Source organism: Austrofundulus limnaeus, unplaced genomic scaffold (genome assembly GCF_001266775.1).
Source record: "Austrofundulus limnaeus strain Quisiro unplaced genomic scaffold, Austrofundulus_limnaeus-1.0 Scaffold18, whole genome shotgun sequence".
In the NCBI taxonomy this organism is placed as follows: domain Eukaryota; kingdom Metazoa; phylum Chordata; class Actinopteri; order Cyprinodontiformes; family Rivulidae; genus Austrofundulus; species Austrofundulus limnaeus.
The window spans coordinates 1023916-1037187 of record NW_013952420.1 but is presented as its reverse complement, the minus strand read 5'-3'; the positions used below and the strand labels follow the sequence as shown (position 1 = coordinate 1037187).

At 39.1% G+C, this 13272-nt stretch overlaps 1 protein-coding gene across 1 annotated transcript in view; it reads right to left on the bottom strand.

Moving 5' to 3' along the window:
• Positions 1 to 5653: 5653 nt before the first annotated feature.
• Positions 5654 to 13272, bottom strand: part of trmt11 (tRNA methyltransferase 11 homolog) — a gene marked incomplete at its 5' end in the record, with an annotated part of 25165 nt that continues 17546 nt past the window's right edge. The window contains 2 exon segments of the mRNA XM_014003365.1: positions 5654 to 5944; positions 8433 to 8553. Of these exon segments, the coding sequence (XP_013858819.1) occupies positions 5801 to 5944; positions 8433 to 8553 (265 nt within the window). The 3' untranslated portion in view covers positions 5654 to 5800.

Below are 13272 nucleotides of genomic sequence, written 5' to 3'. Positions count from 1 at the left end.
CACACACACACACACACACACACACACACACACACACACACACACACACACACACCCACACACATAACCAAAACAGCAAGGCGTGTGTAAAGCTATAGGGTCACATGTTAGAGAAAACAAGAGGCTGCCCAAACCACAAAGTGGATTTTAGTTCTCTTCAAAGAACGTAGTTGGAGCAAAGATTCTGCGAGCGTCCCTCTGTGGTGCAGCTAATAATAATAATTAAAAAGTGAATGAAAGTGGGCTGTGAATAGGTGAAGAAAGGATGAGGAAGTTGTGTGACAAGACGTTCAGTCACCCCCCTCCAGTTTTTACTTCCTGGGCCAACAACCCTCACCACTTCCAGGCGACTATCTTAAAGAGGATGTTGTGTGTTCAAAGCTGCTCTGCATTTTCTCAACCGCAGATACATCACTTCAAAAGCGTAGCCACTGAGCTGTTTATTTATAGGCAGCGCAGCACTGATTGTATGGCAAACAGTTTGCGTGCTGGAGTATAGTGCACGGCTCGCAGGACGTTTGGTTATCCCGTATGGACAGACTTCCTAAAGCTTTCTCTGCTCAAGGCTGTCACCTAGTGTCTCTGAATCAGGGCTTGAAACAAGCTGGAGCTCTGATACGAGTAAGACATTTTTTTTCATACTAACCCCTTTTTGTTTCTTATTTCTTTTGATACATCACTCAGACAACGGTTTGAGTTTCACACAGCTGCATGAGAGGAGGCTCGCAATGATTTGTTGCAGTATAATGACTCTTCCTCAGCTGCGCTTTTCCTCCCAGATACTGAGATCACAGTTCTCATCTTACCTGGACCATCAGCAGCAGCAGCAGCGGCGGCGGAGCAGGACTTCCCAACCCCCCGTGTGGACAAGGGTGCAGAGATGACCTGAGGGTGATGGACATGAGAAGGGGCGAAGAACTAACAGGTGTACAAACTGCCCAGGCTACAGACAGGTGCACAGCACCTGTGCAGCATATGTGTGTGTGTGCGTGAGAGTGTGCAAAGCTTGGACAGTTCTGACTACCAGCTGTGCTCCCTGAAGTTTTCTCCTCACACACTTATCACCCCAGCCTCCTGAAACACACAAGCCCACACACCCTTCCCATAAAACCCATGGAAACCCCTGTGACACAAACACACACACACACACACACACACACACGCACGCACGCACGCACGCACGCACGCACGCACACAAGTTTGCACAGCTATCTAATTGGGGACATTCCATTGACTTCCATTACATTTCTACAGCCTAACCCTGACCACAAACCCTAAGGCTAACCTCACAGGTACCTACCTGACCCTAAAACTAACCTAAACTCAATTCACACCTTGGTCCTAAAACCAACCCCCAACCCACCAATGGCATTGAAAGCAAATGGGGACTCGACTTTTAACCCTAAATGCACTAGTTGTCCCCAAATATAAGATTTTTGTCTTAAAATTGCCCCCAAATGTCACCAAAGCTGAACCCCCCCCCCCCCCCCACACACACACACACACAGACACACAGGCTATCAGCTGCAGCACACACTTGTGTCAGAATACGCGTGAAGAATTAACTAGTGTTACAGGTCAACAGGCGACTAATCACTTGTTATGGATCACTGGTTAACACAAGCGTTGAGCTTCATCATCTGATGAAAATATTGGGATTATTAAGCCTTAGACCACAGGCGTCGAACTCCAGTCCTTGGGAGCCTGTTTTCTTTTTTCCCTGTTCAAACACACCTGATTTGCATGGATGATTAACAGGCTTCTATAGAATTTGAAGAGGTAATTGAATCACTCAAATCAGGTGTGTTGGAGCAGAGAAACAAGGAAACCATGCACGATAGCGGTCCTCGAGGACCTGAGTTTGACACCCCTGCAACAGGGTGACCTGGTTCAAATATCTCTAACTTAGAGTTTACTTTATTTATTAATGTTGATGAAGAAACATTAGAAGCATATCTTACACCTAATCACAGTTACACAGTACTTGAGATTCTGCAGGATTGTGGTTTTAGAATTTAATTTTCTTTCCTGCCCTGCCCTGTCCTGTGGGGGTTATAAACCTATATTGTACCTTTTTGAATTATCTCAATTTAGATAAATATAGCTTAAATCTGAGAGGATTAATGAGCTAACAGTTAAGGCTGATTTAAACTTACATCCTCACATCTCGCTTAGAGTCTTGCGTGACAAGAATTGTGCAACATTCATGTTTCCTCCCGCTGAGCCCGTTTGCACATTGCACCCATTCAAACTTCAGCACTTTGCTTCGCTTTTGTGATCGGTCAGAACCTTGTGGACGTATTTGTCAATGCGGAGCAGCGCAGCAGTGAGGAGTAGCACATATTTCTGCGTGTCATTTAGCTGAAAATGATTCATTCCCAGAAGCTACTTGTTAATTTGATGGAACTGAAGGGAATTGTGTACAGAGAGAACCTGAATACTCACCCTTGAATGTTTATTCACACACAAAAAGATTATCACAGTGCTGTGTTCCACCCGTCCACCAGGACAAAATAGCACCTATTACAACACATTCAAAAGTTTTTATAGTACTTGGTCACACCCCGGATCTGATGTCATACCCCTAAAACAAGGTTTGTTACAGAAACAAACAGTAAAGCTAAATGACTGCAATCAGTGACAACACATTTGAACTGTAGCAGGAAGATGATTAAATTTCTGTAAAACCATGTAATTCAAAATGACAGCGAAGTCAAAGCGTAAAGTAAAAACATTTGCTTGACCTAACTTTTTTTTTTTTTTTTTTTTTTTTTTTTTTTACAAGGCAGCAACTTTGGTCTTGGTTCCAATCAGATTCATTAGTTCCTCAATCTGGTCAGAATTAATCTTTCCTTTACAATAACGTAGTTCAAAAAGCTTTCCAACTATTTGAATTTCCTCTTTAAAACTTTTTCCAAGCAAAGAAACATGAATCACAGCAGCACACACTGGTTTATTAGTTTACCTGTAGTCAAATTTATCTGCTTTATCAGCCTCTGGTCGTGTGTGTGTACACAATTTTAACTAAATACTAATTGTTAAATGATGCCACTATTGATTCTTTCTTGGTTCTTCCAGAAACTGTAAACTGCTGTTTTCTTCTTCTTTTCTTTCCTTTTTTTTAAATCTCATAATCAGGTTTAGATTAACACTTTATGCACGTGTGATGCTGACTCAGCAAGTTGAAGCTCAGATTCAGACAGAGGAGTTTAATCAGGAGTCATTGTTCCACAACAGTGGCCCTCTCCTCCTGCGGGGAGTTCTCCTTTGAGAAAAGCAGAGAGGAGAAAAGGTCAAAGGTGAATTGGCGAAGAGCAGAAAGTGGCAGTGTGAGGAGAAATCTGGGATTAGGGAGGAGGAGGGGAAATAAATGAGCGGGAGCAGGGGCTGATGTTGCAAATCTCACTAAACAAACATGATATTTAGAATAATAAATAGAGGAAAGAAGAGCCCATCTCTGTAATTATCAGACCACTTTATCTCTGAAAAAGCATTGTGTGTGTGTGCGCGTGTGTGTGTGTGTGTGTGGGGGGGGGGGGGGTAGCATGCAAAATAAAACCAAAGCAAAGCTCACAAGTATAAACACATTCAGAGACATAATTTCTCAAAGTCTGGTTAGTATTACAGTGTGTGTAAAAGACTATCACAAACACACATTCCCTCTCTCTAATTATAGCCTGCATCAGTGGAGACTGAACACTCTGGACAACTTGTTTTATCACTGCATGGTGGCAGCACAGCACAGCCCTACACTAACCCAGTAACACGAAGCAGCTGCATTAGGACTACTGTCTCTGACATAAAGCACTGCGTGTTGCTGCAGCTTGATCTGCAACATGTCAGGAGTGAAAAGAAGCATCGATGGAAGTAAAGAGAGGCAAGAAATCTGCCTTGTGGTGTCATTAGAATCTGCAGGATGATGATGATGATGAGGCATCAACAAAGGGGCACTGTGGGAACTGTAAACAACACCCACCACAAATGATGGTGAGCCGAACAGCTTGTGACGGAGCCTCGAACTTCCCCCTGTGAAGTAGGGTGAAGGAGGAAGTGTAGTGGAAAGGCAGAGGTCCAAGAGATAAACAGAGCAACGGGGTGATGCATTCGATCGCCTGCTCCGTCACTCTCTGGAGATGATTAACGAGGCCGGCAGCATGAAAACAACAAACGCTGCAGACTAACTGTAGTGGTGTAGAGAGGTGGGGGGACACCCTTTATCTTTTTGACTAAATAGGGAGCTGCTTCTCATTTAACCATGTTTCCCTGTTCATGATTGCAGTTTTATAGATATAGTCAATAATTTGCAGAATGCTTTGCCTGTGACGTCATTTTTTTCTAATAAATTTCAATGCAGTTATGGAAAGATAACATTGATAATATTGCATTAAAAAGGAATAAAACTCACAGCGCTCATATGAACAGTTGTTGAGATATTTGCATGTGAAGTGACAGGAAGTGATGACAAACGGGAATGTCTGCATGACAGAGCGTTGCTACAGCTAACACCACAGACTGCAAAGAATCTGATGTTTCTGATTGTTTTGAGTCACAATCAGAGAAATGAAGAGTCAAAGTTTAAGGTTTTAATAAACAAACACCAGAGATTTGTCAAAAAAGTATATATATATATATATATATATATATATATGTATACATACATGTAAGGGGTGCAACAATACATGTAACCGTATCAAACCGTTCTATTCAGTGCTTTAGGTTCAATACACACTTGCATCGAACAATGCAGATCTTTTAAATTTATTTCATCAGCTTGTCTTCTGAAGATGCTCTGTGTTGAAGGATCAGTGGATCTGTGTTCGACTACTTCACCGAAGCTGTATTTTTGAGTGCAGATCCACTGAGAAACTTGCTGTTTCAGCAACATTTAATTTAAAAACGGTACTTTTGAGGTTAAACAAATGTTCGTACTTAATTTAAATAAATTACAAGTTAAAAAAGGGCATGAGAATTTCTCTTTTTTGTATCGAAAAAATACTGAACCATGACAGTAAAGTATTGAACCGAACTGAACTGTGAATTTTCTGAATCGTTGCACCGCTAATATACATATATATAGGGAAAAAGTAAGAACATTATTTCACCATAAACTGACCACGACCAGGTGCTCCTCACAAGATTTCTGACAGAGGAGTGAAAATAATTATCAGAAGAGTTGTCCAAGAGCCAAGGACCACTTGTGGAGAGCTTCAGAAAGACCTGGATATATTAAGATTAAACATGAACCATGAAAAACAAGTTACAGGAGACTTTTAGATTTAACCACACATGTAGATTTGTACACTTTATATGGCCACAAACAAAATTAATGTTTTATCAATTTATAACATGTCTTTGCTACTTGTGCGTATGGCAAACTTTCCCCAAGTGCACAGACTACAACGAAAACGGGCCACCGCACTGGCTGCTAGCTTAATTGTTAAAAATAAAGGACTTTACTTAAAAAGTATTTGTATTTCATGTATTATATTACTGCATTTGGCTCGCAGCACCAGATAGATTTTCATTTTGGCCCTCTTGGGAAGAATGTTTGGGCACCCCTGCTATAAAGTGTAAAAGTTGATTTAAAAAAATATTAAGAGCAGCTCAACATCAAAACTATTATGTATTTTTAGAAAAAAGCACTTAAGACATCTGCATTTTAAATGGATTTTATTCACAAAGTAAAAAAAAAACCAACAACATCATTATATTTTAAGATAGTTTCTAATCTAAATGAACTAACAAATGTTTAAAATCTTAATGACAACCTAAAAAAGTAAGAATGTTTTTCTTAAGGCCTTTAAGAAATTTTATTTTCCATCAACATCTGAGCTTGTTCTTCTTCTTTGCCAGATTTTTTGTTCCGTGCACTGAAATATTTCTTTCTGAAGGTGTTGTGTCCCTGGTAGAGGCCGTCTGACACATATGCAGGATTGTCCAATTCCTGTTCACAGAAAAATGTATATGTTAATACACTTTAGTGGTTGAAAGTGCTGCCTGTTTGTCCTCTTAGACAGTTTTACTGCATGCAGTTACACTAGAAGAAAACACTGCCGTTTTCATTTACACATGATAATAATTATATAAATTAAAACATACAAAAGCCAACTGACAACTTTTCTGTTGCAGGTTTGTAAATTTTGCCAAACTTACAATTGAAGTATATGATTGTATAATTTAACAATAATCTATAAAGATTAAGATTTGTAAATAAGGTGGGCAGTCCTCCTCTCCTATTGGTCAACAGACTGGAAGGAGCAGGATCCATGTACAGATCTACTGTGCATGTTGGTGCTGCCTCAGTTTAACTTAATGTTTGAACAAAGACACAGATAAAGGCCCTGTCACACTAGACAACTTATGCCAACTTATGAAACATTTGTTATGTCTAAATTGCTAATAAAAGTTGTATATTTGATAAATTTGTTTGAATTACATTATATACACGCCAAAAGGAAGCTTCCTGTTGCTTTTTTCAATTCCATCTTCAATGTAGATGTCTTTAAAATGTTCATAAGTTGTCTTAGTGTGACAGGGCCTTAAGGGTTTTCCTCCTTGTCTTTGTTTTAACACATTTTTATTATTTTATCACTTTTTTTAGCCTCACGAAGAACAGACTGAGACTCCACACTCTGCTGTTCAAAGCAGCTGAGGAGGAGAGACGAGTTTGGCTGCTGGAAAGCCTATTGACAGAGCTTTTGGCCCTTTTAGCCTTTACATGGGGCAACAGTTCAGATGTATTCGAAGACTAAGAGGTCAGAAAAAAATTTAAATTAAAAAAACGTAAAAAGCACCTGTGTGTCGTGTCGTTAAAAGACAATATTTAAACAACAGATTTCCTCTATATACTACGGGATATTTTTATGTTAATTCTTGATTACACTTGCTCAAAAATGGATACACCGTCAGACGTGAAAGGTTGTTTTACATTTGCACAGTAGCTCTGTAAGTAGAGGAAAAGCTCTTCTATGTGATCACAATAAGCGGTACGCAGATGTCCCTTTGCTGCTGAAGGATTTGAATGTTGAATGTTTGTATTTTGTGAAATGTGTGTTTTTCCAGACTGGAAATGTACAGGTAATAATAGTAAGCCTAAATGTTGTGGTGCAAGATATTCAAGAGGGTAGGAGTTAAACTGTGTACAAGAACAGTTTTTGTTTTTTCGTTGTTGGAGGTGGCACAGAGTGACAGATCCTGGTGAGCAGAGGGAGCAGTTTTATACACCACCAGGTGAAATGCGGAGCCATAGGGTGACCAATGGTATCTTTGCCTACTACATCTTTTTAGGCACTATAAAAACTAGCAAATATAGTTTACTGAAATGAGAGGGGTGTCTCATTTACATATACATAAATGGTGGTGGCCATCTTGGCTTCTGATGGGGCAACTCAACTTTTGATATGAATCTTTCTTACGCCTAGTTCAAGTTCAAAGCATACAAATGTTTAAAACAAACAAAAGCTGTGAACCCCGATTAAAGAGTGCAGCTAAGGGTAGTTTAAAACCTATTTGGAAAAGAGAAAAATGCAACCTGAGATAGATACTAGTCAGATAAGATTGTGTGTGTGTGAAACAGTGCCGTTTATGGGAGCAATTTGGGGTTTTGAAGTGGAATTGATGTCAGATCTAAAGATGGATTGTTTTCCATACGACGTGTGATTAAGCCATTTAGGGCTCCAGTATAAAAGAAATGAGTCAATCACAGCCAGATGGTGAGGATTTACTCGAGACGTAGACACCATCACTTCCAGAGAAATGACATGTAAAAAAATAAACACATTCATGTACACAGAACATATGTATATGTAACCAAGTAAGAAAGATCTTTAGAAGATACAAGGGGTGCATTAAAGAAAACACAAACACACATGTTCTCACTTTACATGCATGCATCTGTGTTACGCACGCACGCACACACACACGCACACACACACACACACACACACACACACACACACACACACACACACACACACACACACACACACACACACACACACACACACACACACACACACAGTTGATAATGAACTGTTGATGATGAACACCAACGATCATACAACATCACTAACACCCTCAGGTGCTTGTTCTACATCTGCCAGCTCTTTGCAAATCAAATTATTTACATGTGTATTGTTAGTCAGCATGAATGTATAAAAAATGCTATCCAAACCAACCTGGTCCATCTGAGAACTTAACTTTTTTTGCAGAAAGTGTTACTGTGCAAAGGCACATAAGCTGAAAAATACAGCTTTAAACCTGAATGGGCATAAGCAAAGATTTCTTTGACGACAGGTCAAATCCTCACACTACAGACAACGGGCTACTATAAATCTTTGACATTGTTGTCCCTTGTATATTTGTTTTAGTCATTTATTAAACTGATGCAATTTCTTTCAACATTTTACAATCCAACAATTTTGGGCACATACCTCTGGCTCTTTGATTTTCTCCATAGTGATCAGGCGTCGTGAAGTGTGGCTGGACAGTGGCTGCTCACAGTTGCTGATGAGCCGAAGGCAAGGATGAACAGGAATCCTCTCCTCGCAGTATCTAACAAACACAGTTATTATGTAAGTCAGACCAATATTTATTACTATAGATCACATGTGTAAAACTGAAGGCCTGCAGGCTAAATGTGGCCCGCCATGGTATTTTATGTGGCCCGTGAGAGCTTCAAAAACCTATTAAAGGCCTAACACAAGCATTTCCTGCTTTAAAACAAGTATTGACCATAAACTACATCGCCCATCATGCATTCAATTTTTGCCCGCGAAATGATGTCATACCACCGCTTGATGGAGATGCACAGGGTTCCAAACTAGATTGCAGCTGCCGCAATTGGACATGTAAAATCTCCATTTAACTGAAATTTTGGGGCTACTTTTTCTGTGGTCCAGTTGTACTGGGAAGTGGAAATTACCCACTTACAAGTCGTAAATTTAAATGGAAATTTCCCACTTACAAGTTGTAAGTTTAAACTGGAACGTCCCTCCAGTGGAAATTCCCCATGGGAAAGTGGCAGTTAAAAATTCAAGATGGCAGCTACTTACCCATACAGTGAGTAAAACTCTTACTTTTAATGGTAATTCTGTGTTACTTATGTCACATGTAGTCAGCTGTACACATATGACTTTTCAGTGTTTATAAGAGGATGTGTTAAAACACTGTTTCTATGCATGAAAAACCATGTAGAGCTCAGCTACTGTTTATTAGCATTGCTTAGTTGTGGCAACGAGACGAGGAACGTGACATTTTGTGTTAAGACAAAGTTAAACATGAAACAAAGTTCATTACAACTGGCTCTTTGAGGGCCACCATAAAATGTATGTTGCCCTCTGTGAAAACGAGTTTGACACCCCTCCTGAAGAACAACGATTTTTGATCATACACAAAACTGAACGGCAGGATATGTTTAGTTGATTCAACAGACAATAACAATAGAACAGATTTAATCTGAAGGTCATTATGAGACTTCCAGGACATAATCTGTTCTGGTCCAAATTACAGCTTTAGCTCTATTCAAAAACATATTAAATGCATGTTTCCCTCCATTCATAGCTTACTCCATTCTTCAAATAAGCACTACACTTTACAGCAGTGCAGTGAAATCACTGCTAGCAAAGCTTATGGAGCTTCTTTTGTGCTAAAGTGAAGGTGGAAAAAGTGAATCTAAACTAACAGGTTGACTGCTTGCTCTGTCATCACTTGGCTGCTCCAGGTTCAGGCCTATTAACAGCAGATGATGTATGTGTTTGCATATTTGTCAGTAGAACCTTCTCCGAACCACTACTGCCAACACTAGAGCAGCAACAGTCTTAACTTAGAAACAGATTTTAACATCCCTGTTTGCCTTGTTGCCCTGACCACGTGTGGGAATTGGCAGTGATGGCATATTTGGTCACTGTGGTAACTGTCAAGGATGGATCACGATAATAAACCTGTCTTGCCAATAAAAAAAGTTATTGAAGGATGGGGGCTCGCACTGGTTTTCCTCAGATTATTATTGAAATGGAGGCACTTTTTAACAAAAATAACAATAAAAAAATTATAAAACAGAAACCCAATTCTGAAAGTTTAAACGTTGTGTAAAATCTAAATAAAAACTAAATGTGATGATTTATAGATCCCATAAACCCATATGTTATTTACAACATAAATAACATATCAAATTAACAAACTTAGAAAAAAAATTTAAAAAAGTTAATTTTACGGCAACAACACATTTTAAAAAGTTGAGACAGGATCGTGTTTGCCAACATTGCAGGACATCCGGACGACTTCCTTGTGAAAACTGTTGTCCAAATAGTTGCAGTCTCATGAGATATCACCTTTAAGCCTTCACCACACATTTAGAAAACTCTGCTGTGTTTAGTGTTTGTAAGCACATGGACAAAATTGTTGGTACCRCTCATTTAATGAAAGAAAAACCCACAATGGTTACAGAAATAACTAGAATCTGACAAAAGTAATAATAAATGAAATTTCTATGAAAATGAAGAAATGAAAGTCAGACATTGCTTGCTTTCAAATCAAATCAAATACTCAGTAATGAGTAGCAGCAAAATTTCATTTGGATATTGTAGAGGTAACCCTGGTGAAAAAAAAAACTTTTCTATTGTTTTTTTCTTTGTCTTTGATTTTATATTTTTACACTTATAAGAAGAAATCATTTTAAAGTGTTTTTTATTTTCTTTAAGTGAATAGGACAAAGTCCTATATATATATTATCTCATTTAATCTTCTATTAGAGGTTTCAGTCAATATAATCAAAGTTTTATTGATTTAATCTTTGCATATCTCTCTTTATTTTAGAGTGTAACAGTGAAAAGAAAATGAGTGAAATGTGCTTTAATGTTTTTTCTTAGTACTGGTATTAATAATGGTTTTATCATTTTCTTAATTGATTTAATGATTAATATTATGTACTATTCATTTCATTATTAATCCATTTGTGCAGTGGTGTGATTTTCGAGACAGAAAAGAAAGCTGCCTTTGCAGTTTCAAGGTTTTTTACTGATAAGTGCACAGCTGGCCGAAGAGCGAGTCTGAGAAAGCCACCTTGTTTTCTTTCTCACCCTCCTAGCCTTTCCCTCTCAAGAAACTAACTTTTTCTATTCAGAACAGTTAATCAGTTTACGTTGTCTGTTGGCCTGAGCGGATGGTTCTGTTGGGTCCCTGAGTGTGCCTGGACAGGCACCTGCCTGGAGTCTGGATGACTAATATGCCGAGAAAAGAAACGACTGTTCTGAGGGACCGAGCCTGAAGCCACTGGCTTCGCTGGGTGAGACGAGGCGTCTTCTCAACCCCACTGCTGTCAATGACGGACATTGTCCACCTGGGCGGACTGTGTGCCGACTCTCTCTAAACCGTCCACCTGCGTGGAGTCTTCATCAAGACATCAAAGGTAGACAAAGAGTTTGAGATAAAACGTCGGAGAAAGTCTAGCCCCCGGAGGTGTCCAAGTCTCTGACATGCTGTTGGTGCTGGTCAGGTCTGATTTAAAGAACAGTGCTAAAGTTACTAATTTCTCTRRTRCRRCRWWTTCTTAAAACTTAAATCTTTACCTTTTTCTCTCTTATTTACTTAAGAAACTTAGTCAAGTAGTGCCAGTAAATTGCAACACCTGAAATTTACTGTTTTATGTCAACTCTGAGTGGAATTTTTATGAAAAATTATAACTTGTGTTTTTGTTCATATAATATTTTAAGAAATGTTTGTATGTTTATTCTGGTCATATATCTAAAATAAATTACTTTATTTGAGAAATCTGACAAGACCACAAGTTCTTTTCTCATTCATGATCAGAGGGGTGTTTCATTATTTCTGATTTCATTTCTTGCAAGGTCTTGCTGGATTACATTTATGAAAATAGGCTGGTCCTGATTTCATTAAGTAATTCCTACAATATGTTTGATGCTTGTGTTTCCAGGAGGCTAGAGGAAATGTTGCTCCAAGTGGTAAAGATGGCTTCACGGAGGGCATCCACTTTCTGCAACTGCAACATCTCCATGTAGCCAACAGCCATTTGATGCCTCTACAACCTGAAGCTCCATTGATCCATTGACGGAAAAAGCCCCCCAGATCATGATGGCACCCCCTCCACTGTGCCGTGGGATCTCCTTGTCATGCCAGTAACGCTGGAAGCCATCAGGGGTCTCAATTATAAAGGATTGCATGGAAACCATACTAAAAGTGAATGTACGGCCAAAAGGCGGAAATGGCGTATGCCAAAAAAAATACAGATTAATAAAACCGTGCGTACGCATGTTTCTGTGCATCTGTCCTTTATAAATCACAGCCGCACGTCAGAGTTTGCGCTCAAGGTCCCGCCTCAGGTTCTATCCTCTACACGCCCACACTCAACCATAAACAGTCAATGCAAAGTGAGAGGCGGTGGATTAGCGGCCGTGTTTAAAGATGGTTACTCCTGCAGACTTGTTAACTCAGCCTCATTCTCTGCATTTGAACTTCAAATAATCAAAGTTGGCTCTTTGAAAACTTTTTACTGTATTTTAATTTACCGTCCTCCAGGTGCAGCCAGTGTGTTTTTATCTGAATTTACTGAGCTGCTGTCTTCCATCATTAAGCTGGAGAATGTTTTAATATTGGGTGATTTTACTCTACATATTGATGATGTTTCCTGTAAGGCAGCTGCTGACTTGATCTCCATCATGGACTCATTTCATTTTACTCAGCATGTGTGTGTGCCTACTCATAAAAAAGGCCATACATTGGACCTTGTTTTCTCCTTAGGCCTTAATYTAGAGGATGTTTGTGTGGAGGATGTATTTTTTAGTGATCATAATTGTATATATTTTAATGTATCTTTTAGTCCTGATCCAGCTCCTCCTACACTTATGATCCAAAGGCGGATCATAAATGAGCACACTTCTGAAGCCTTTACTTTATTTTTTGATTCTGCCTCTTTAGATTCTAACATCACCAATGTGGACTCATATGTTTCTCGTTTTAATGCTCATTGTACAAATATTTAAGATACTATAGCACCTGTAAAACAGAGCACTGTGCAGCACACAAACTGTCCTTGGATTAATAAGGAAATCCTTAGCTTGAGGAGAGTTTGCCATAAGACTGAGCATCAGTGGAAAAAAACCAAGCTGGAGGTTCACAGGCTCTATCTTAAAGAACTGATCAGCTCCTTAAATGAGATGCTCAAAACTGCCAGGACCAATTATTTTGCAAACCTCATCAAATCCAAAGGAAGAAATCCAAAACTTTTATTTGACACAATCAAGAACATTGTTTCAC